The sequence below is a fragment of the Apteryx rowi genome, unplaced genomic scaffold (genome assembly GCF_003343035.1).
Source record: "Apteryx rowi isolate R43461 unplaced genomic scaffold, aptRow1 scaffold_174, whole genome shotgun sequence".
NCBI lineage: Eukaryota > Metazoa > Chordata > Aves > Apterygiformes > Apterygidae > Apteryx > Apteryx rowi.
Window position 1 is genome coordinate 997,659 of NW_020448019.1, and position 23,107 is coordinate 1,020,765.

The 23,107-nt window shown below is 46.2% G+C and overlaps 3 protein-coding genes across 4 annotated transcripts in view; 1 reads left to right on the top strand and 2 right to left on the bottom strand.

Annotated features, from left to right (window-relative positions):
- CUNHXorf56 (chromosome unknown CXorf56 homolog) overlaps positions 1 to 294 on the bottom strand; it is a 3,768-nt gene extending 3,474 nt beyond the window's left edge. The window contains exon 1 of the mRNA XM_026061046.1: positions 134 to 294. Coding sequence (XP_025916831.1) covers positions 134 to 257 — 124 coding nt within the window. The 5' untranslated portion in view covers positions 258 to 294. The remainder of the gene's footprint in view (positions 1 to 133) is intronic.
- A 1,921-nt stretch (positions 295 to 2,215) lies between these two features.
- Positions 2,216 to 11,364, top strand: UBE2A (ubiquitin conjugating enzyme E2 A). Its single transcript, XM_026061047.1, has 6 exons — positions 2,216 to 2,470; positions 2,745 to 2,825; positions 2,941 to 2,966; positions 8,218 to 8,307; positions 9,348 to 9,436; positions 9,901 to 11,364. The coding sequence occupies exons 1-6, from the start codon at positions 2,427 to 2,429 to the stop codon at positions 10,027 to 10,029; spliced, it is 459 nt and encodes a 152-aa protein (XP_025916832.1). The 5' UTR covers positions 2,216 to 2,426; the 3' UTR covers positions 10,030 to 11,364.
- A 3,031-nt stretch (positions 11,365 to 14,395) lies between these two features.
- NKRF (NFKB repressing factor) lies at positions 14,396 to 22,764 on the bottom strand. Of its 2 annotated transcripts, XM_026061042.1 has the most exons (6): positions 22,481 to 22,764; positions 21,464 to 21,574; positions 21,152 to 21,273; positions 20,581 to 21,037; positions 19,055 to 19,176; positions 14,396 to 16,899 (listed from the first exon to the last, which is right to left on the bottom strand). In XM_026061042.1, the coding sequence occupies exons 4-6, from the start codon at positions 20,811 to 20,813 to the stop codon at positions 14,909 to 14,911; spliced, it is 2,346 nt and encodes a 781-aa protein (XP_025916827.1). In that variant the 5' UTR covers positions 20,814 to 21,037; positions 21,152 to 21,273; positions 21,464 to 21,574; positions 22,481 to 22,764; the 3' UTR covers positions 14,396 to 14,908. The 2 variants fall into 2 exon arrangements, with proteins under 2 accessions (XP_025916827.1, XP_025916828.1); XM_026061043.1 differs by lacking the exons at positions 20,581 to 21,037; positions 21,152 to 21,273; positions 22,481 to 22,764 and having other exon boundaries at positions 21,464 to 21,701.
- Between the last annotated feature and the right edge of the window lie 343 nt (positions 22,765 to 23,107).

The following is a 23,107-nucleotide window of genomic DNA, read 5'->3' on the forward strand; positions in this document are numbered from 1 at the left end:
TAACGGCCGCCGCGCTAACGGCCGCCCCGCCCCCCGGCTAACGGCCCCCCGGCTAACGGCCGCCCCGCGCCGCAGCGCCGGCTGCCCCCGCCGAGGGGAAGGGCTCTCCCCGGCCCGGCCCGGCGCGGCTCACCCAGCACCAGCACCATCTGCCCGCAGAGGCAGTAGTAGACGTGCAGCGGCTTCTCGCCATCGTCGTACTCCTCGCGGTCGCGGGTGTCGGAGCACACCACGGAGCGCGACACCACCTTGGGCATGGCGGCGCCCGGCAGCGCCGCCCCGGCAGCGCCGCCCCGGCGGGCGGAGCCGCGGCCCCGCGGCCGCCCCCGCACCGCCCCTTCGTCGCGGGGAAACTGCCAACGTAGGAATAAACCCCGGCACCGGAGCGCCCCATCCCTCCGAGCAGCCAGCGGGGGACACTAACGGGCTATGGCTGTTTCTCTTGACATCGGGAAGTACAGCATATTCATGGTCTTCCACACCAAAGCGGCTAAACGGATCCCATTTCTAACCCCAAGGCAGTACAGCAGGATTGCATGTTAAAAGCAAAACAGAACACCTGAATTCAGACCTTAAGTAGTTTCTCTTAAAGCAACAAATAAACTAGCCTCATCTGGGCCTGAACTCGGCACAAAGGCACTCCGAGTTGTGGGGAATGGAAAGACAGTTAATTTCCTTTCAAACAGCTCCATTCAACTTTGTCCCGGCTTTCGATCATCTGCAGATGAATAGTGATTTCTTGCACACCTGAACACAGAAAATGGAAGAAAGTCTCTTTGACAAACATCAGTAGCTCATCTGTTTATTACTGTACAGTCTGAGTAAAAGGAAGAAAGGTCAAGAATAAGACCGTTTTTTTTCCGTGCAGCCATGCAAGCAATATTTTCAATGTCTGATAAGATTTAGCTTTTTCTTTCTCTTACCTTAAAATTTCTGTTAACGGTAATGAGTCTTCCACCCATGTCTTTTTTCTTAAGCCACCTCCCCACATAACTATATTACATAAGTTACAAAAACAGGGCCTATCCAGTCTATTCTAGGCAGCAACAGAGATAAACTCTTTACTCTCAAAGGCTACAAGAAAGGTAGAAGACAGATTATTTTCTCTTAGCAGACTCAGTGAGCAGAAAAGGTACCACAGCAGGTGAAGGAGTAGAAAAACCTCCCTTTGTTCTTGCAATTATTAGTCAAGATACTAAAGACTTCTGATTTTCCTGCACTAGCTACCAAATTTTAATGGAGGGTGGATGTTGGCCCAGAAACAATTCAATCTAAACAGAAGACAACACATGGAAACTCTTAGAAGAAGAAACATTTAGTGTGAGTAAATGCATGATAACAAACCATGGGTCCAAGAGATGCACAAAGTTACCTCCCCTCCCCCCCCCCCAACACAATCAAAACACAGCAGCAAAAACAGACTGCATTTACCACTGATTTACTATCGGAAAAAGCACAGGCAGCAAGTTAGCTGCCACAACAGTAGCTATTGCAATACTCCTTCCAGAGAAGCACCAGCAGCACCCCAGTGCCAAGCCTGCGGCCCCTTTCCAGTGACACTACGGGCGATGCAGCCCAGCGGCCTGGAATCAGCACAAAAAGCTCCCAAGAGCCCCCGTCTGCAGCAGCTCTCACGTTAAATAACAGCCCAGCTGGTGCCTCAGGTACAGGCAGCACTCCGGAGGAGCTCCCGCGCCGGCACCGGCATTCCGGGCCCCGCTGGAGCACGGCGGCCTCAGGGGCGCCTCCCGGGTCGCCCCCCCTCCCGTCTCCCAGCCGCTGACCCTCCCGCCCGCAGCAGCTTGCTGAGGTGACATTTGAAGCAGCGAGCGACGCACGGTCGTTATTCGCTCCACCGCTGCCGCTCCAGCCCCGCAGCCACAGCTCCCGCCTCCGCGCTAGCCCACCCCAACCGCACTCCAGCCGCCCCCGCCGCCATTTCCCGTCCTGAGTGGCGCCCGGGGGCGGGGCCGCCGCAGCCCGCCCGTCCCACCAGCAGCGCCGCCGCGGGGGGGACGTGCGACGCAGCTCTGGGGAGGCAAGGCAGCCCGCCCTCTTCCCATGACGTCAGCAGGCCCATTCCGCCTCCGGCTGCTCCCGTCCGTGGCTGGCGTTGGTACAGTCCCCGGTGCCTTAGACCCCACCCCTCGCCCCCTCCGCCGCGGTGGTAGAGGCGGCTCAACGGCATCCGGCTCCTCCCCCCGCCCCCTCGCGGCAGTTGGTACAGCCCGGGATCGCCCGGCAGCAGCGCAGGAGTCGGCGCAGCTCGCGGACTCCCCCCGCGCCGGCCCAGTGGTAGCGGCCGCGATCGCTCCTATTCTCCAGCGCCGCTGCTTCCTCAGTCGGAGCTCGCTGCCGCTGCCGTCCCTAGGCGCCGCGTCTCTCCCTCCGATAGTGTATGAGTGATTTATAACCCTGCGCTCGCCATGTCCACTCCGGCCCGTAGGCGCCTCATGCGGGACTTCAAGAGGTATCGAGGCCGCTGGCTGAGGGGAAAGGGAAGGGCGGGCGGGAGGAGGAAGAACGGCTCAGCTCCACCGGGGGAGGAGGGGGCCAGCACAACATGGCGGCGGGGTAGGGCGCGCTTCGCTGATTGCGTAGCACCGGGCCACGCCGCCTGGGAGCGGGTTACGCTGTTTGCGCAGGGGGGTGTAGCTACCTGCCCGGGTTACGCCAAGTGCGCAGGGTCGGGGGGGGGGGGGGGGGCCGGGACCGGGTGTCTGAGTCCTCCGTGTGTCCCGCAGGCTGCAGGAGGATCCCCCGGCCGGCGTGAGCGGGGCCCCCTCGGAGAACAACATCATGGTGTGGAACGCCGTCATCTTCGGGTGAGTGGGGCCGCGGCGGCGGGGGGGCGGCGGGCCCGGGCGGGGCGGGGGGGCGAGCGAGCGGAGCCGAGGTGCCCGCGGGGTAACGCTGTGCTCTGCTTCTTCCCTCCTCTAGGCCCGAGGGGACCCCCTTCGAGGACGGTAAGTGCGGCCGGAGGGCTGCGCCGCTGCTCGGGCCTCTCGGGTGAAGGGCGGCTGGGCACGGCCTCGGCAGGGCCCTGCCGTGGGCCCGGCAACAGGTGTGGGCCTGGGGCGGAGAAGGGGCCCGTGCGGGATCCGCCTGGCCGGGCTCTGTCACGGGGCCGTGTACATGCTGTGCCCACGACTTAAGTGAATCTTTTTCCTTCCCCACTTGAAAAAAGTGGAATAGGTGTAGACTGCTGCCTTGATTTACAAAAACATGCAAATTAGCCTGTAGCCCTTGATTTATGAACATCTACAAATTAGCCTGTAGAGGCTTGCTCATAGTCACTAAATCAGGCTCTCCTCAGTCTGATCTAATGTACCATTTTAAGGATATCTGAGCATTTTTGTTGAATTCTGGATCATGTTTTTAGAGACACATAGTTGCAGCACTGTCAAAAACCTGGTATAGATCTGTTGTCATTATGAATGATTTATCTTGAGTTGTGTCTTTTTTGATGCTGAAAATACTTCACAAGTAAGTCCCAATGTGAGTCAGGTAACATAAGGAAATGGGCTGGGTATTTGAGGAAGTTCAGAACAGAAGTTTCTTTTCTTGCCATCTACCTCACTACTACAGTCAGTATCATTCAGGTTTACTACTTGTGCACTGCTTGTTTCTGACTGGCTTACTCTCTTTTATAGTTCTACTGATGCTGTATGAATGTTTTGGCATCTTTGTAAAAACTCGTTAGACATGAAATACTGTCTAACTGAAATCAGCGATGCTTTTTTGTTTAATATACTTTCGGTGCAGGACTATAATTAATCCTAGATCTTCATGACTCATGACAAAAGCATAGGAAAAACTGTTTAACTCTTATTCTTGGCTGTCTCCTTTGTCTCTGTTTATCCTTAGAGGTAGCACCTGTAGGCAGGCCTGTAAATTCCAAATCTTTTCAGTAAAGATTTTGAATACTTTAAATATTTCTGGCCCAAGATTTTTTATGTGATTATACAAGAAATTCGCTATAGACACTGCTTCAGAAGTCTTAACATGGTTTGGAACCTGAGTATTCTCTAACAAATATCACAGAAATGGCACAAATGTCTTCTATAATCTCATCTTGGAAACATAAGAGAAGGACTTCCTTAAACTTCTGTGAGGGTTGCTAGAGCTGCCTGGGTTCTTGGTACGCTGCCACCAATAGAATGATTTGCTCTTTGGAGGCTCTCTCCTTCCAGTGTGGACCTGGTAAATTGCAGGTTGTTTCCATGTTCAGTCACTTCCAGTTCAGCATGAGATAAACAGATGTTATAAGGGCTTTTTCCATATATATCCATCTATTTGCTGAAGACTGGAGACTGCTTCTGGTGCCCTGACATATTGATTGTGTCTGTGGCTTTCCATTATGGTAGTATAGTGCCTTTATCTCAAATACTTAGGGCCTCTCGCACTCACAGCAGTTTGAAGTTTAAACTAATGCTTGTGTTGGCTACAGCTGTCCTACTGCTTTGGTTGCTCTAATAATATAATCTTGGTGTCTGATGGATTGCTCTTTTCATAGCAAAGTGTGTGTTTTCACAGCGCACACTCAGGAAAAAAGATATGTCTTGTGCTGCAGGATCTACTTATCTCCTTTTCCCGGCACATATCTTACATTGTGCTAGATAACAAAATACTAAGTGGTGCCTAGAGATACGGATGTAGTGGTGTCTGTGTGCTTTTTCCTCGTAGCTGAGAGGACTAATGGTAGCACAGTTTAGATGCAGTTTTAGCTTAATGCGGATAAAAGGACCTTTTATTTAACAGTATTGAGATGCTAGTTTGGGCTTCTTTTGTAGCTGTTCAGCCCCTTGTGAATCAAAGGTACACTAGAGTGCCGTAATCCTTCCCATAAAGCCTTTTCAGGGCTTAGTTCTTCAAAAGTCACTTTGTATTTGGGGGGGGGGGGGGGCTCTGTCACTTCCTGGTGATACTGTTAGCCTTCAAATACCTGGGTTYGTGTGAAAGTAGTCTGTGAAAATTTTCTAGTTAAACTAGAGCTATAGTAATCCCAACACAGAGGAAATTACAGTTCGTCCACCTTGTTCTGGTGAAGCCCTTCTTGAATCTCAAGTTCCGAAGTTTCTTAGGTTTGTCTGAACTGAAAACCTGAAGTTCAAACGCATTTTCTTTACTTGCTGTGCTTGCTTACTTGTTTAATGCTGCTAGCAAACTCTTTCCCTCCACCCCCAAACTTTAGAGGGTGTTTTCACAACTCAGTATGCAGACTGACTCTGCCTAGGAGCAAGTACTAATTTAGATCAGCAGCATATAACTTCCATCTTCTGGCTTAAGAGGATTCAGTTGTAGGTGTCTGCAGTAGGATCCTGGGGATATTTGTGCTACCCTTTACCGTATTCCTAAGAATCTATATTGTGTGGTGTTGAAGGGGATAGTGCTCTCACTGTGGTGGAAACCCAGGCTCTCCCAGTCCCTCAGACTTGTTTCTCTGGGTTGTGATACTGTGGTTAATGTAGGATTCCTGGTTTACAGAGACTAGCTGTTATAGTATTGTCATCATGCAGGAGGCTTGAACAGAGAAAGCAATGCGTTTGCCCTCTATACGGTTTCTTCCTTAAGGAATGTGGATTCTGTATCCTCATGCTGGAGACGAAGGAATTGTCCTGAGGGGGCCGGTCTTGCTCCCCGCGGCTAGAAGGGCGAGGCTGGGCTGCTCTGGCATGCTCTGGGCAGGGGTTGCACAGGCCAGCCCACAAGTCATGGGGAAGCCTCCCTTTTAGCCATACTAAAGTCTCAAATCCTAAGATAGAAGAAGCAGAGCTACAAGATAAGTGCAAGACAGAAAAGAGAATGCTCTCCTAGTATCAAGTGTTAACTATCATGACAGTGAATGCTATGCTTTTTGTTTTAAAATTGTCTGACTAGGATAAGTTGAAAGGATCGCTAACTGAAAGCTATAAACCTAATGCCAGGATAGCCTGCGGACCCTGAAGGCTCATCCCCAGCATTGCGTGTCATGACACCTGTTTTGCTTGTGTGGGCTTTAGATGCGAGTGACCCTGAAGTTTGGTTCAGTGAAGCTCTGGAATTGTCCTTCAGTAAAGCTAGATGACAAGGTGTTGGGCACTGTGGGAGCTCTTGAAAAGAGCCGTTACTACTCTGGGTCTTGACTTGGGAATCTGAGAACCTGGATAGTCCAGCTGGAAACTGTCTAGCCACTCACTCAGGTCTGTGTTGAAAGTCATGCACTGTCCCTAGTGGGACAGATGGCTTCCCTTTCAGTAGCTTTAAATGGATTCAAAGTCCAGACTGCCCTTAATGCTACTTTTTGGCCATCTTATCGGTCACCCTTTGCCCCTGCTTCAGTCAGTGTTCTGGAACAACTTTCACTTTCTCAAGTGTGCTTGTTGACCTCTATTTGATGTTTTGTACTCAGTTTTCAGCCTGCTGCTTGCCTAGTCACTCTTCCATGGAAGAAAGTGCCTGCTTTAGTACTTCATAGAGAGGAGGATCCTGAGTCCAGAGCTAGGGCAGAGAGAGCTGGCAAGTTCTCTAAGCATCTGATTCTAGAGTGCTGATACTGCCTGTGGTTGTCACCATGTAGGGGGGAAGGAAGGGTAGTCCTCCTAAGCTGACTGCCTGCAGCTGGCAGAAGTTGTTACTAAACTGGCTGGTGTTGGCTTTCAAGCTGATCTAAAAGGACCAAATCTCAGACCTGCCTCTGTGCCTCTGGATTAGTCAGAGTAAGACTTGAAAGCAACACTGCAAACTTCCACCGATTTGAATGATCGTAGTGCACAGGCTTCACTTGCTCAGTAAGCTACACTATTCTTGTTGCCTTGCTTTACAGTAAGATGGCATACTGCTTGTACATGTTGTTAGGCTAGTAATAAACAACTAGCACACACAGCTTATTTTTAGGATGTCTCAGAGCTTTCTGTACAGCAGTGGAACGCCTCAACATCTGTGCTCTGTCTTCTTACGTGTACTGGAATGTCAAAGCAATGACCTTTATTTCTTACAACTCAACTTTGTAGTTTATCTGCTTATAAAGGAAAGCAACCACTGAAAATATTGTTGATCCTTACTGATTTGACAGAAGGGAAACGGGTTGAAAATCTGTTTTCTGGCCACCAATCTGTTTTCTGGCACATGTTTGCCAGCCAAATGAGGGAATACCTTAAATTAGACAAGTGCTGGAAAACTTTCTGGCAGTACCAAGCAAGGATGAACTTTATATTTGAACCCCTGAATTCTAATTTAGGCATGGAGTATGAGGTGGAGGGGAGAAATTGTCTTGATCATGAAAGAAGGCCTCCCCCCCTCCCCCACAAAAAAAGTATTAGCTGTTTGCTGTGGCAGCTTTTTACAGCTATTACTATAAGGTTCTTTCCCTTTACAGAGAGATATGTTTGTAGGAAGGTACTTCAAATATTCCTCCCCAGGCACTTTATACTGTCTCCTGGATGGGTGACCCTGAGATGACAGCGTAGTGAAGAGCGAGAACCTTGCATGTTTTGAAGTGGAGTAGGTATAGTTCTTTAAGTACTGATTTGAATGGCTAGCAGTGCTTAGTGCTTGGGCCCATATTTACACAGCTTACTTGACAGAATCTTTATTCTCAGATTGCCATAGCCTGAGGAGAAGGGCTAAAATAACTTACACTGAAGGCTGTTAAAACATTTGGATTGGAACTTAACTGTAGTCCTCTGGCTCCTCTAAACCAGCCTTTCTCTGAGAGAAAACTAGTTAGTGTGGAGGTAAATGCTGAGTTTTGCTTTTTTTAGTTGTCTGATTTGGGTGTTGCTATTCTGCTACAATATTGTCTGATTGCCTCAGAGTTGATGAAACTTAAGCAGAAAAAATAAAAAATAAAAAAAATAGCATATTCCAATCTGTAGGACTTAGTAAATCATGGCCTGTTACACAGGTGCTGTTAAACATCCATTTGCTTGTTCTACAAAGCACTGGAATTAAGTTTTCCAGAGGAAAACTTCAAGGGTGGATTTATTTCCTTACATACATCTTTTGAGTAGGGCAGTAGTTGTGTCAATAAAAGAAGTCACAGGAGAAACTGTTCTAGCAGTGCTATCTAGAACACAAGAGTTGATCACTGTGAGATCAAGCAAGCTGAATGCTGTATCCAGCATGTATGTATGACCATAATTGTACCAGTCTGTACTTATAGAGGGACACTATTTGTTCATCCATTGTGTAAATTTATTCTGAATAAAACGTTATTTATCTCTCTTTCAACTCCAGGCACTTTCAAACTTACAATAGAATTCACAGAAGAATATCCAAATAAGCCACCTACTGTTAGATTTGTCTCTAAAATGTTTCATCCAAATGGTAAGTACTTGCATAATGCATATTTTTTTAACTATAGCTTTGTAGAAAAAGATTATTTTAAAAGCCTTCACTGTCTAATAAGCAAGTGAAATTTTAGTGTGGTTCTGTATAGTTTCTGTGAGGATGGATGTGTGGTCAGTGTTTAGACTTTAAATGAAAGGGGCAGTAAAAGGAGCCTCTTAGCTTACAGGTATTAGCTTACAGCAAAGTATTGATCATATTTTCCTCTCAATTGTCTGTTAAACCTGACAGAAGAATACTTTGTACTTGCTTAAATAGCAGATGCCTTGCTCTTTTTATACATACATACGTATGTACATATATACATTTCATATGCATATCATCATAACACTTCTGAATGCAGTCGTCTTTAAAAACAAAAGTGACTGCCTGTAGGAACTTTGGATGGCATCCTTTGAAATGCAGTACTGGCTTCCAACTATAGGTGGTGATAATAAGATCACTTCATTAATCACCTCCCTTGGTAATTAAAGGTTGGAGATGCATTCCTTGTCACCAAACAGATATCAGCTTCATGAAGAAATCCTGAAACTTTCAAATGTAGCAAGTAAGCACTTGTGGGTTAAGCTGAGGAGGGGGAGGAGAGGGCAGGTTCTTCTAAAACTGTCATTAGAAAGTTGACTGGACCTTAATTGTTGTAGATACTTTATGGGGAAGCCTTATATGTAAACAGCTTTTTGCTAGTTTTCTGTTTGGTTTCTGTGTAGGTACCTTAATAACTTAGGTTTTTGCCTTAATTCTGTTCATATTGGTTCCATCCTTTCCATAGCAGTAGTTACAATGTCACAGAGAAGCCTGACTTTGAAGAATAGGCAGGGGTTGAATTTAAATATACCTCAGGCAGCTGCCAGTGACAGGCCTCATCTGTTCCTACATACAGTGTTGGCTTTCAATCTGTCAAAACACTGACTTTTTCTAGTGTTTGTCAGTAAATAGGTTTTCAGGAGCAGGTAGTACTAGGAAAAACTGAGTTGTTCTGCAACTTCTGTTTTAAGCCATTCTTCTTGAACCTTTTCTAGTCTATGCAGATGGTAGTATATGTCTGGATATTCTTCAGAATCGTTGGAGTCCTACTTACGATGTCTCCTCCATCTTAACATCCATACAGGTAAAGAGATAACTCTGCATGAAAAGGCAGAATTAGATTAGGATGTTTTGACAAACAGCTCAGAAAAAGCAGGGTTTTGCTCCTGATAACAAAGATCAAAGTGCAGCTGCTATGCTGGCTGAAGTATGAATGTAAATTTACCAGATGTAAATTGACTGGACTTATTAGCAGTAGGTGGTCATTGAAGGTTCACATCTAATGATTGCACTGCTTGGATCTTGCAGCTTGGTTGTCAGTTAAAACACATTGCCTAGACTGCTAAGAGTAAGACTAATAGAAAAAGCTTCCAATAACTTACAACCAGAATAATACAACCATTAGTTAAAACACTGTTAGTCTTAAGGATTTATCATATATATTTAGATGAGCTGGTGTACTCTTATTAGTATGGCTACTTTAAAGAATGTTAGACTTACACATGCTACAAATACTCTTTAAGTGTCTAAGAATCTCTTTCTTTGCAGTCTCTATTGGATGAGCCAAATCCTAACAGTCCAGCAAACAGCCAGGCAGCTCAACTATACCAAGAGAATAAGCGGGAATATGAAAAACGGGTTTCTGCAATAGTAGAACAGAGTTGGCGTGATTGTTGACCCAGGATGATGCAAATGAACACTCTGGTGATGAGGAAAATCATATATGAAGTGTCTGAGTCATCTTCTTCCTCCTAGCATCACTGCATTTACTTTGAAAGCAGAATAGCTGTTGTGCTGTTGCCACCCTCCCTTGCTGAAGCTTCTTTTCCTTGGACATCAGAAAGCACCCACTTTGAAGTCAAATGTACTGTACTTGGGTTACTTGCAAAAGAATTACTGATGCTGAATTCATTTCTGTGGTCCCTCTCCAGTCTTAGGGCAGTATTGTGCATTTCTGTAGTGTACACTAAGCTTTTAAGTGTAATTGTGTTATACACAGTGATGCTTATGTGTAGCTTGACAAAAGGGATGTTTATATACATACATTTTTTTAACTGATATTACTAAAGTGCTGATCTGTCCAGGCTGGTCATTTACCTCTACTATTGGTTTAGACCCCACTGCATTTGTAAGTAGTGAGTAAAGAAACAACCTCTTGTTTCCCATTTGTACTGGTTTATCAACTCCTTACCCATAAAAAATTCTTAAACTCCAAAATTGATTCCAGTTCAATTGATTAGTAAGACCATGGGATGCTAGTCACTTCTGCACTTAATGTGCAAGATTTATGTATAGATATACATAAATCACTACAGTTGTGGTACTTTGCTTAGGGTGAGAAACAAGCCCCCCCCCTTTTTTTTATTTTAAATAGTGTGTTAAAGCACATGCCTATAGCGATTGCTTCAGTAAGTTTCTATAGTCCTGTCACTGAGGCATTATGGGACAAAACCAGGTAGAGCTGTGGTACTCTGAGTAAAAGACCTTCCAAATTAAGGAAGAAGTAAAACCCAAAGTGTTCCAAAGGTGGAATAGCTTTTCTTTAGTGTCTTTCTCCCTCCCTCCCCTTATCTTTATCTGTGAAAGATAAGTTTGTTGGGATCTAACTTTGCTTCTTGGAAAGTTTGAATAAAGAAGTACGGGGTAGGCACTTGAGTCGCTGCAGTTCCTGCTCTTTGTAGATTACTCTGTGGTTTGTGTGAGCTACTGCTGCATGCTTCAGTTAGTTTTCCTTCAATTTTATGAAAGTATTTTTTCAACCCTGGAAAAACATTTGTAAGTCCAGACTCACTTTTTTGTAAGGCTAAGTTTGTACATTTGGATACCTTAAGCAGCAGCGTGGGATGAAACCTACAATTGTGTTGTCCACTGTTCCAGTGTCTTGTGTGCACATTGGTCTGTTAGTTGAGAAGTATAACTTTGCACAAGTAACCCATGTAAGAAACTGTACATTTTTCAAAACTTGTAAATAAAGTGTAACCTTAAATGCTTATTGTATAAATAGGCAAGAGATGTATAACTGTGGTTATTTTAACTTGGATGGTAGATGTCTTAAAAAGGTATCTCTTGGCAATAAGTGCCATGTACATGCTTAAGGCAGGATTGTGAAATACTTCCTTCCAGGAAGGTGCTGTCATGGCTGGGGCAAGCTCTACTGTTGGTATATATAATAAAATCATTCCAAAGCCTGAAGAAGGCTTTGGGGAGAGATGGGGAGAGGAAGGAGGGAAAGGCCAGGACCAACTAACTAGCAGAGAAATAAAAAAACAACCATGACCTTAGCAAGGAAAGCACTTGCAGGAAGCTTGGGACAGTAATGCTCCTAGGAGTGAGCTGCTGGGGGGAAGGGGGGGCTACAGTATGGCTCAGATACGTACCAAATACAGGAGTCATATTTCTACTTCCTTCCTGTCCTATAAGGGGGAGAAAGGGATTTAAAATGACTGACACTTAACAGAAGCTGGTACCACCACCTAACTCTGCAACAAGGATAGAAGCTACCACAGCCTTTAAAGTGAGATTTATTCCTTTACTGCAGTGGTAAGCCCATGAACAGGCCTTCTGGCTTAAGGGGAATGGCCTGACACCAGACTTCTGCAGGCTCTGGTAGACTTGCATCCAGCATAGATTTTTACCATTAATGTTTTGCCTAAGTTATACTTGCTAATTTTCCTAAAGGACAGATTGTTTCAATTGGTGGCTCGCAACAGCTGCTTATATCAACCACAAAAAGTTAACTACAGGAGCTTTGTGCATGTGCCTAGATTTGACAGCCTCTTAAGTGTGTATGGACAAGATGGGACAGAGCAATTCTGGCTCATGTAATGATCTTTTTTGTTTCTTAAGGAGGCCCTGTGCAAGGTTTCCCAATTCAGAGCCAAGCAATCAAGCATGCAGCTAGTTCCTCTTGCAGCCTAACACCTCCAGCCCAAGCACTCAGGTGCACACGTCAAGTTACAGTCCAGCATTGGTCTTTCCTTCAGCAACCTCCGCCCCAAAGATCTGCATTGATTCAGAACACTGAAGGCACCAAAACAATACACTAAGGATCTTACCCATTTCCCCTGTACCATCTGTTACTGTTTCTGCAAGCTATTGCAACAAACAAGAGCCTTTCTGAATGGTGAAGTGATTCTAGCATCATAGAAAAGACTTAGCATCAATCCCTCCATTTTTTGTGTCTGCTAGTTGCTTTAAAAGAAAAGAAAGAAAGAAAGAAAAAAAGGATGGAGTGGGCTCTAAACCAGTCAAAAACAAGAGCAGCATAGAGATGCAAAAATCTTGCCCTTACGCCTTCATCCACTGACTTAATTTCAAGCCCTATAGTGCTGACTCCTGAAAGCTTACATAGACACGCAGGTGCTCAGGAGGACAGCAACTGTTCAGCTCCAGCAGGTAACACCCCATCATCCAAACATACAGCCACCGATGAAGTAGGAAGGTGCCACAAGGACCATGCACCCTAAGGTACCATACTTGGCAAAGAGTTATGGGTAAGCATCAAGGCTGCTACCCAGGACATGAAAACAACCCCAGCACAGATCACTGCAGCTAACCACCTTTGCTGAGCTACCATTACACTTATCCAGCCCCACCCCTGTCAGAAGAATGGGCATTTTTCATTCCTCTTGTAAACTTCTAGAGGACGGCTACGTCACCAATATTGCTCCGGTGCTCTCACTACCTTTCTTGGAGTCACCAAGTTTTGAAGACCTGCTGAAGAACCAGCAGTCAGGGAGGGGGAGCTACACTCCTCCTGCTTGCAGGAATAGCTGCCTAGCTATAAAAGTACCAGGCTTCTGCCACTCCTACATTACCATCTGCTATAGTCCAGAGTCCCTGAGAGCAGAACTCAGAAGCTGAGAGAGGGAACAGCGCACAAATAAAAAGAAAATACTTCCAGAATTACTGCCAGATTATTTCTCTTCAGAGACAGTATCAGCATGATTCTATTTGAGAGGCTCAAGCCAGCAGAAGCTGCGCTGAAGCCACCTAATTAAAGAGAGGAGGGAATGCTTGTTCCTTCCTGAGCAAGTCTTACCTGTAACTGCAGTTCTTCTAGGGCAGCCTCTTCCTTTTCACACTGGTGGGATGAACATGCCTGCAACTGCACATCACCAGGATCTTCTGCTTCATAAGTAAGGGGTCATTCACCCTCCCTTCAAAGCAAAGGGTAGTGAAAAAAAAAGAAAAAGAAAAAAAAGCAGTACAGGAGGTGGAAACAACTGAACAGAAGCAATAGCTGGGATACAAGCCAACAGGAGAACAGATAAAGAGGAATATTTCATCAAGGTTGACTTCACCAGCTGGCTTTGTGCTAAAGAATCATTAGCAGGCAGAGAAAAATCCCTAACATCCAGAGGCAAGTTTTCCACTTGTCTCTTCCAAGGTTGATTCCTGACCTCCACGTTTTCGAAGCAGGAAGCCAGCTTTCCTGCAAGGCCCACGAGGGTCAGCCCTTCCCGTGGCACCGCTGATGAATGGCAACAGGCACAGGCTCGGGTTTTGCTTCCCAGGGCGAGAGGACTGGTCTAGAGCTCTGGCAGCGCGCCAGTCCTGGAGAGACGCCACACTCACACTGCAGGTCAGAGCAAGAGCAGAAAGTTTACTTGTGAATCTCCCTTGACGTACACAAGCACAGGTACATTAATGGAGCAGAGAAATAATTAGGCACAGATTTGATTTTGCTCAGGATTAAAGAGCTTATATTCAAAGTAAAAAAATAAGTTATATAACAGTCCCCACAAGCTACACAAGCATTTTTGACGCGTGGGTTCTGCATTTACCTCCAGTTTTTATATTTCACACTTCACCACGGTATCTGCACGTCAGGCAGTGCTTCAAGGTAAAAATCCACTGGAATTATCTAAGTCCAATACACTGATGATTAAGGTGCATTCAGTAATTCTCAGTATGGGAGAGTCAAGGTAGAAATCTATGAATAAAACTGTATTGTTAAATTGGTTAAGGACATCTCTCTACATACACACACAGCAGAGACAAGAGCTTGCTGTATATTTCTCAAGAGTAAATACAGTTTCACACAAAATTTGTACAAAATGTGACAAATCCTGTTTTTTTTTTCCAGAAATAAAACTGTATTTTTATTGTCATTAATACCCACTTTACATACAGGTTTTTTCCTCCAAACTGCATTTCCTTTGCTTTTTTTCTTTTTCTTTTTTTTTAAAAAAGGCAATTTTTTCCTTCCTCAGTCAAAAAGAATAAGGGATCTATAATTTTAAATGGTGTCAAATGCTTTCTGGTTGGACATGTGTTTTTGCTATTACAAAACTATTAAAATGTGAAGGAACAAGTAATATCAAAGACACATACAGTAACAGCACTATTGTTTTTTGGGTTGCGCTACTATACTTGAACAGAACTTTGTCAGTTCTAATTGTCTAGTAACATTTTAGAAATTATATGAGCAAAGTAAAACATCTTAATGTTAATATATCCCACAACAAGAAAATGCAGCATCTCCTTCTTTAATTAGGGATCTAGGAAGTTCAGTCTCATCATACTTTCACCTGTAGAATTGGACACCGTAACCTCAGTTTGCTTGAGGCATAATAAGCTCATAATGCCCAACCTGGCCTTCTTGCTTCAGCTGGTCTAATAGATCTTCCTTGCGCCGCTTCCTGCTTACCACCAAGTACCTATCGTGGCCCTGCCCATGAGATTTACTTTTAAGACCGTACTTTTGGGCAATCTGATGTATCTGCTTCCGCTCATCATTGGTAAGTTCTGTAGAGAAAGTCAAGTCAATATGACTTTCAGAGCGTGCATAGTTTCGAATGATCTGTTCGATATCTCTTTTAGCGATTTTGTTCACCCTTTCTACATCAAGCCCAAGTCCTTCCCTTTTAAACTGCTCCTTCACTGAAATAGGCTCTCTAATTCCTTCGCCATCTTTCCCTAAGCCACCACCTGTCCAGCCCATCTTTCTTAAAATTTGATTCCCAATGTTGTCTTCTTTGATCTTCTGTTTGAAAGCCTCTTCTGCTGATCGACCCTGAATCTCATTTCTGGAGATGACATCTTCGATGGTGCCTTTCTTCAGGTTATTAACAACAGTTGGCTGAGTCTTTTTGAGGATTTTCACAGCTTCCTCTGCTGCCTCATGCTTGACTGATTTCTTCACTCCAACTGCTTCTGCGATGAATTCGTTTTCAAGCAGCACCTTGCATTTCCATCGCATGCCAGTCATCCTTTCAAAGACATACTCCACTGTCATCTTGTTGAACTGAGCAGTGTCATTTAGCGTACAGACTGGATTACTGGAGTTCTCATAAACCACAAGGTCCTTCAGGTCCTTCTTCCTTCCAGAGCCCCGTGACGAGCAACCCACTTTCTGAACCTGGGTCACTTTGATGGCTGTCATGTTTGACTGTGTCTTCTGCAGAATTTTCAATGCCTCATCAGCTGCTGCGTGCTTGCTGGTCTTCTTAGTGCCAAATCCTTCTGCTAAGCAGTGATCCTGTAGATACACTCGGCAGCGCCATGTGCGGTTGGGCATTAAGTCATATTTATATTCAACAGACATTTTGTTATATGAAGCAGAATTGTTAAGTATCCCTATTGCGTCGCTAGCATTCTCCGTGAGGACAAAACTAGTCCAGTGTTTGCTGGTATTAGTAGAAGCTTTCACAGTTTCAGTACCAGGCTGCACTGGGACACAGTCCCTGTTGGCAGCTACAAACTCATCGTGAAGTTTGAGAGCAGGAGGGAAATCTGGGCGACTCACGCCTGCCTCACACACCACCAAGTCTTCATGATAGGTGTGTTTGAACTTCCGCTGAATAACTCTAACTTCCACAGACTTCTGGAGCAGCTTAACTGCCAACTCTGTGGCTCGATCCCTGGAACCATTTTTGCTGCCAGCATAACCGGTGGTCAGGTAGACGTTCTGACAACGCACTTCACAAGCAAAGCCATCTGTTAAGAGCTTCTTACTCTTGGGGAGGTCAGCGGGGGCAATTTCTTTGAGAGGAGCATAAATATATTCAGGATTTGTCTTGCACGCCTGAATTGAACGTGTCAACAGATACGTATAGTTAATCTTATCAGTCCCAGTGTTTGCATCTGGGTTAGCAAGATTTTTCCAGATAGCTGCTGAGAGTTTTTCAATAAAAGCCTGCTTTAGTACTATAGCTGTTGGGGGGAAAGTCTCTGATGAAGACTGGACAGTTGAAGGGGAAACGGAAACTTGTACCACGCCACTTGTGGTAGTGTCCATGCTGTTCACAGCCTTATTGGTTGTTGCTGCCTGGCTTGCAAAGCCAAGCCCAGATGAGTTGGAGAGCTGGGGATCCACCTCCTGGGTGCTCTCGAAAGGAGAACTCATACAGTTTTCAGCTGGCTGTGCTACGCTGTTCGTATTTGCCTCCTGGTTCACCTCCTGCATTTGGTTATCGGAAGAATCTTCCTTCTTGTCATCCTTCTCAGCACTGGTTACAAAGTGTATGGGTTCAAAACGTGGTCGTACCCGAAACTTGGGGACCATCTTTTTGGGAGGCTCGGGAGGCTCTTTTGGCTCTGGACCTGTGGATGGAGGAAAATTACAAGATTACCAATACATGCAATGATAGGGAGACGATGCTTTTGCAATGATCTCCAGGAGGAGCCTGCCGGCTTTAAACACAGGATTCCCGCTTCTTAGCCACAAAATGAAAGGTTTCTTTCTGAAGAAATTTGCCATTGATCAGATAGAGCATTCATGCTTGTAAAAGTCACTACGGAGATATGTCTAACTCCACAACTGCCATGCAAAAATCTCTGCATAATTAGTAATAAGGATTTCAGGTCTCAATCACCTGCTCTGTCCTCCAGCATTGCCCACTGAACTCATTCGGTCATTCCTGAAGTGAATCCATTAAAAGTGACTAAAACAAGCAAGAACCATGGCTGAGCACACAGAATACTCGAGCAGGACAAGAGCCTCAGCTCTGGCTCTGCCACAGGCCTGTTGGATTATCTCAGATATGCTACTTTCCTTCAGGTCTTCTTCTCACTTTATGGGGGAACACAGCGATACTGAAACCTCCTTTCCAAAGGGCACAGGGCTGTTCAGAAAGCGTTAACAGAAGCGTATTTTCTGTAAAAGCAATGAGTCTTGACTAAAAGAATACAAAACATGGAGAAATCCACCCAAGCCCTGGGAGACAGCTGCAGTGGCTGGGGGTAGGCCTCATCACTCGTAAACCCCTTGTTTCTTAACCAGAAGAAATGCAAATAAGGCACTAGGCACGATATTCTGATATACACAACTACTACAAAAAATGAGTATCAAACAGCTGATAAGCAAATATGCTACATCTAAAAGATGGCTATACAAGACTTCTACTTAAACACTGTCAAAGATTTAGCTCCCACATGGCAAAGCACTACATGCACGTGATTTCATCAGGGGAGCAAGAGGCCACCCTCTACCTCTTGGAATGAACTGCCTAATCCAACACCAATATGTGGAACTGTAATATAGGTCAGGCAACTACATCTGTCTAGACATCATACTACTGTAGCATATTATCATAACCTACTTCATTGCAGATGAAAAAAAGCACTTCAAATACAGCATAAACAGGCATTGATATTTAAATCAGGTGACAATGCTCTTGCGCGTGGGTTAAATCCTTCCGTTGTCACAGTTTTGACGAATTATGGCAAGGTTTACATTTCCTTCTCAGTTTTGCTATTTTGATGATTGCGCTGCAGCAGCACCTAAAAGTTCTCACCAGCAGACCAGCTCATCATGCTGCGTGTATAGCATGTAATAGAAAGCCCTTTCCCACAGAGCTGCTGTCTAAAGACGACAGCCAAAGCATGGGAGAAAAGTAATATTTTTCTCAGCTTTGCAAATGAGACATGAAGCTCAGAAAGATTAGTGGAATATGAAAGTAAGAGAAGCAGCTTTGGCAGAGCCAGGGAGTATATCCAGGCCTAGAGAGGACTCCTGTGCTGTCTGACCATTTGTTTTTAACAGCCAAACTATTAACTGACCCTGCCTCGCAAAGCRAGGGCCTGCATGCTCACGCATATAACCTGTGTGCGCAAATGACCCCCCGCCCACCCCGGGGACACAGCAGCCAACTCGGAAGCTCTGCAGAGGAGCCAGAGGATGGAGCTGCTGAACAGCCAGCCCTCGTCGGCCCCAGCCATCCTCCAGCAGGAAAGCAGCAACTGGAACATTGATCCCCAACACCATGGGACTGGGCTGGGATATGCGGGATGCTTCCAGGCCCAGTACAGAAACCAAACCATTGCCCATGCACCAGGCAGGTCCTCACTCAAACTGAATTCCCACCTCCATGCACAAATATAAGCCCTTCTCAAGGAAGAACATCACTCCTCGCTATAGCAACAGAGGGCAGACAGATAGCCCTATTTAATGACACAGATCTAGTTCCCTAATGCTATCATTAGGGAAAACAATCGCATGGTAATTTCTATTAAATATGAGAATTTCTTAAGCAAAAAGAGAACTCTGCATGAATTTTGTACACCTCACAACATGGCAGAGAAGGGGAAACCTCTACAGTCTCACAGAGTAAATCTTGGTCACTTCTCTTCAGCCTGCTGTGCTGGAGCTGGTCAGAGGTGGCCCTGTGGCATACGTGCTCTCCCCAGACGCCCAAAAAGCATGTCAAAGAGCAACAGAGAAAGGTGCCTCCCTTGACACACAGGCAGATATACTCACTGTCAGGTGGAGAGAGATGTCTTTTTAGTTTCCTAGTAGGGACCAACTCAAATGTCCGCATCTCCCCGATATCAATGCCTTCAGCCATCTCGAGAACCTTTTCCATGACCTGCGAGTTGTACCTGTGTTGAGTTCAATGACAGACAGAGTTAGAACCGGCCCGGCAGAGGCATCAGGCCAGACGACCAGATCCTTCCTGCACCTGCTCCCAAGCCTCACATCACACACAGTCTTTTTGTCAGCTAGGATCTCCCCATATTCGCCCCCACGTGGACAGTTCAGCCTCAAACACTCCACAGGAATAAAAAAGGCCTTTTAAAAACAGGCTATATGATCAATGGTAGCTTTTATTACTCAAAACAAGGACTAAAGCTGCCTGAGACAAAGTACATAAAATGTTAGCCCCAAGGAGGCCTAGTCTGTGTCCAAGGAAAACCCCACACTGATTTTACTAGTGTTAACACAGGTCCTGACCCCAGACCAAAGTTACCTCTCCTCCCTTAGCTAGCTCAGTGCAGGTGGACTGCAGCAGCCCCTGTGCTGGCACAGCCTGGGCTGCAAGACTGGGGCCGGACACCAGTGGACAAGTTACCTGGCTCAGAAAGAACCTGTCTGCGAGCAACAACCAGTGCAGCCACCAAACTGATGGAGTTTTAAACTTAAATGTAAATACATTCGCTGTTATAATCTACCATTTGATAACATCTACTAGGAACACCAAGTAATACAGGGGTGGGGAGAAGCAGTCATCCCAGTGGGCAAGTTACAGCTTTGGTGAAATAAGCACAGGAGCGACTCACTGGCACTGAACTTCTTGTCTGGGTTAGCAGGCACAGACCACACGTCACCAATACTGAAATCACAGACATCAGAGGACAAAGGCACTCCACAGCCTCGACTGATTATTCTTTAAAAAGCTGTACTAATTTTTAGCTTGATAGCCATAACTGAGCAGTTTTAAATCCCAGAGTGATGAAAGATGAGGTGACTGTAATTAGCTCTGTGCAAACCCTGCACCCTGCTGCAGCAACGCTTGCAGTTCCACATAAGCAGAACATGGACTATACAGCCTCAGTCCTCTTGGCCTTATATCCCTGGCCATTTAAGTTTTCCACTGCTCCTGGGATCTGGTACATCTTTTCAACCCATTTGCAAGGCCAAAGCTGAATGGGGGAGAAAAAAGAAGCCTTTCTAACCAAGGATAACCTACAAACATGGCATGAAACTAGACGCTGACAGCTTTGCACTTTGGTTCAGAATGCAGGAAAAAAAGATTTGTAAAGTGTCCCATGATGTGCTCCTCTTCAAAAGACAGAGAGGATCAGGTCACTGCTCATGGACTAGAGTCCAAGACTGTCACAACAGCTAGTGATACAATAACTTGAATCAACTTTTAAATACTGCTGCTACAAGGGCTTTGGAAATTAATCACTCTTCACACGAGAAATGTCCTCTTCCTGATCTAGAGGGCCAAACAGAAATTAGCCCCTATTTAAAACACCAGCAGATACCCCAGCTCAGCTTACCCCCAGCAGAAAGAGGCAGTGGGGAAAGAGGCACATGGGGAAAACACGCCAGGAAGGCTAAAGGGAAGCGGAGAGCGGTGGCACCTCTCTTCCTCCAGCAGCCAGACGGGAGAGGGAAGGGAGTCTCTAGTCTTCTCTCTGGCTTGCAGGGAGAAGACTATGTTGCCTTTGATGTGAACACGAAGGATGATGCCCTTTTCTAGCAGGGCTTGGAAACAGCACGAGAGCACCATTCTTCTTCTCAAAGGATGGACATGTTCAGGGCTCAGATCTCTGCCCACGTGGAAGATCAACCAGTCTCAATGTGTATTTGTCCAACCTGGACTTTGAAACCTCCAGTGGTGGAGACTGCACGTGGAGGCAGAAGGAGGCAGAGGAATCCCATGCCTCCAATGCCTAACTTAAGCCTCCCTTGTGTGATTTATGTTTGTTACCTCTTGCAACCTGATCTCAGCAGCTGCGGAGAGAGAATAATGTATTTTCTTCCATTTTGCAGCTACCTTTAACATATCTGAGAACACATACATCCTCTCTCAGCCACCCCTAGATTAAATAAACCCCGTTACTTAACTCCTTCCTCACAGGCCATGTTTTCTATCCCTCCGGACTCTCTCCAGAAGATCCCCCACCAGAACTCCCCCTTGGGTTACATCAGCAAAGACTGAGTTATTCTGCCAAACAGGTTGTCTTCAGCTAGCAGGTGACAAATGTTAAAAATCCAGACTTAGAAGAAAAAACAACAAAAATCTCCCAAACTTCAACGTTAATCACTTGATACAGCAACAACAGCTCTTTCCAAGCAAGAAACGACAGTTCCAGAGAAAGCTGTGGGTCCCCTCCCTTCCCCAAACAACAGCAAGTAAAGTTTCCCGATTGCTCTCACAGTGCTGTGTGTTCACATCCGTGCACAAAGCGAGCTTGTGAAAACCTCCTCACTGGTAACGTCGCTGCACCACATCATGCCTAAATCCATTGCTTGCATCTCCCCTGAGAGCTGCTGGTAAAGATACATTCATCAGGGAAGGTATGTGCACTTACAGGCTTAAGTTGCATCATTTTTTAGGATTTGAGATTTTGCCACATGGTTCTTCACTTCTGTTATCAGCACCCCAAGACCGTATTACTGCATCGCAATTCCCAACAGCCCAGTCACAAAGGCGGCCCATCATATAAGACCAAAGATAAAGACATAAGATGAGCCAAAAGGCCATAAAGACTATGCCTTAATATGACACACTCAATTTTAACAGACTATTCATACTATAGCATTTGAAGTTGTCTAAAAACTATGTTCAATTTTGATGCTTGGTGAGAACAGTTTAGCATTCGGACACAAATGATGCAAAATATTCCCCAGCAAGGCTTTGAGACAGCAGCATTAGCAAAAAATCAAACCATATGCCCTTCAGTGCTTACAAGTTCCTCTTTCATCACTGTACAATTTACTGAAGTTAGCCATTAAGTGGTTGCTTCTGCCTTTAAAGGCTTACGTCCAGTTAAAAAATAATCACAACACTAAAATATCACAATTGGGATGTGCATTACCAGTTTGTAGATCTCCACAACCTTACTAGTTACGGACTGAGTTTTCTGCATGTTAACTGCAGTCCTGAGGAGGTGGGGAAACCTCTTCCATTCACTGGGCCCCATTTTCCAATGGAACTCAAAAACTGAGTTTTAAAGGGATTTAAATGGATAAAGGCTGCTTTATACTTAAAGTGATACTTGCTTCTTAAAAAAAATTACAAAGTACAATACCATGTGCTTAATGAGCCCTCAGGACCAAGACACCAAGAGCTGCTTTCAAAATACATTCACTATTTCAGCACCTTGCTCCCCTTTCCTGCTGCCCTCCCCACATCCACATATACTGAGGAAATAAAACCATCCAGTAACCTACGTTCTCCTGCACCAGCGCCTCCCTCCCTAACGCTTCTGGGGGCGATTTGTCAGCGCTGCCGAGATTCAGCACGACGCACCGCGGAAACGCTTCGGCCAAGCTCGGCGGCGGCACCCCCAGCGTCGCAGCACCGGCGTGACGAAAGCCCCAGAAAGTGGGACGGCCGAGAGGAGCGGCAGGAGGAAGCCGGCGCTCGGCTTCCCCGGCATGGCACGGCGTCGGAGCAGCCCGGCTTCCCTCCAGGAGCTTGGTCCGAACTTCCAGCCCGACTCCCGTCCCCACRGCGCCTGGGCCCAGCTCCCGCCGGGCTCTGCGGCCCCTGCTTCGCCCCCGGGACGAGCCGCGCCATGGAGGGACCCTGGGCCGCCCCTCCGCCTCGCCAGCACCCTGGGGGGGGGAGGGGGGCGCCCGCCCTGCCCAGGCCGCGGGACAGGGCGCCCCAGGCCCCGTGGACCGACAGCAAGGCCCCGACGGCCCGAAGAAGCGGGGCCTGTCAGAGCGCCCCCCCCAGGGCCCCCTTCTGCTCAGGGCCCTCCTCGGGGCCCCCCCTTGCTCAGGGCCCACCTCAGGGTCCCCCCCGACACCTCAGCCCCCTCCCAACACCTTGTCCCCCCCAACACGCCTCAG

Excerpts from the sequence above, each read along its gene's own strand:
- UBE2A (XM_026061047.1), top strand. The coding sequence starts at position 2,427 with ATGTCCACTCCGGCCCGTAGGCGCCTCATGCGGGACTTCAAGAG. Across the intron at positions 2,471-2,744 it reads CTCATGCGGGACTTCAAGAG|GCTGCAGGAGGATCCCCCGG; the intron begins GTATCGAGGCCG and ends TGTGTCCCGCAG. Across the intron at positions 2,967-8,217 it reads GGGGACCCCCTTCGAGGACG|GCACTTTCAAACTTACAATA; the intron begins GTAAGTGCGGCC and ends TTTCAACTCCAG.
- NKRF (XM_026061042.1), bottom strand. The coding sequence starts at position 20,813 with ATGGTGCTCTCGTGCTGTTTCCAAGCCCTGCTAGAAAAGGGCATCATC. Across the intron at positions 19,177-20,580 it reads ACTGCCTCTTTCTGCTGGGG|GTACAACTCGCAGGTCATGG; the intron begins GTAAGCTGAGCT and ends AACTCAACACAG. Across the intron at positions 16,900-19,054 it reads ACATCTCTCTCCACCTGACA|GTCCAGAGCCAAAAGAGCCT; the intron begins GTGAGTATATCT and ends CTCCATCCACAG.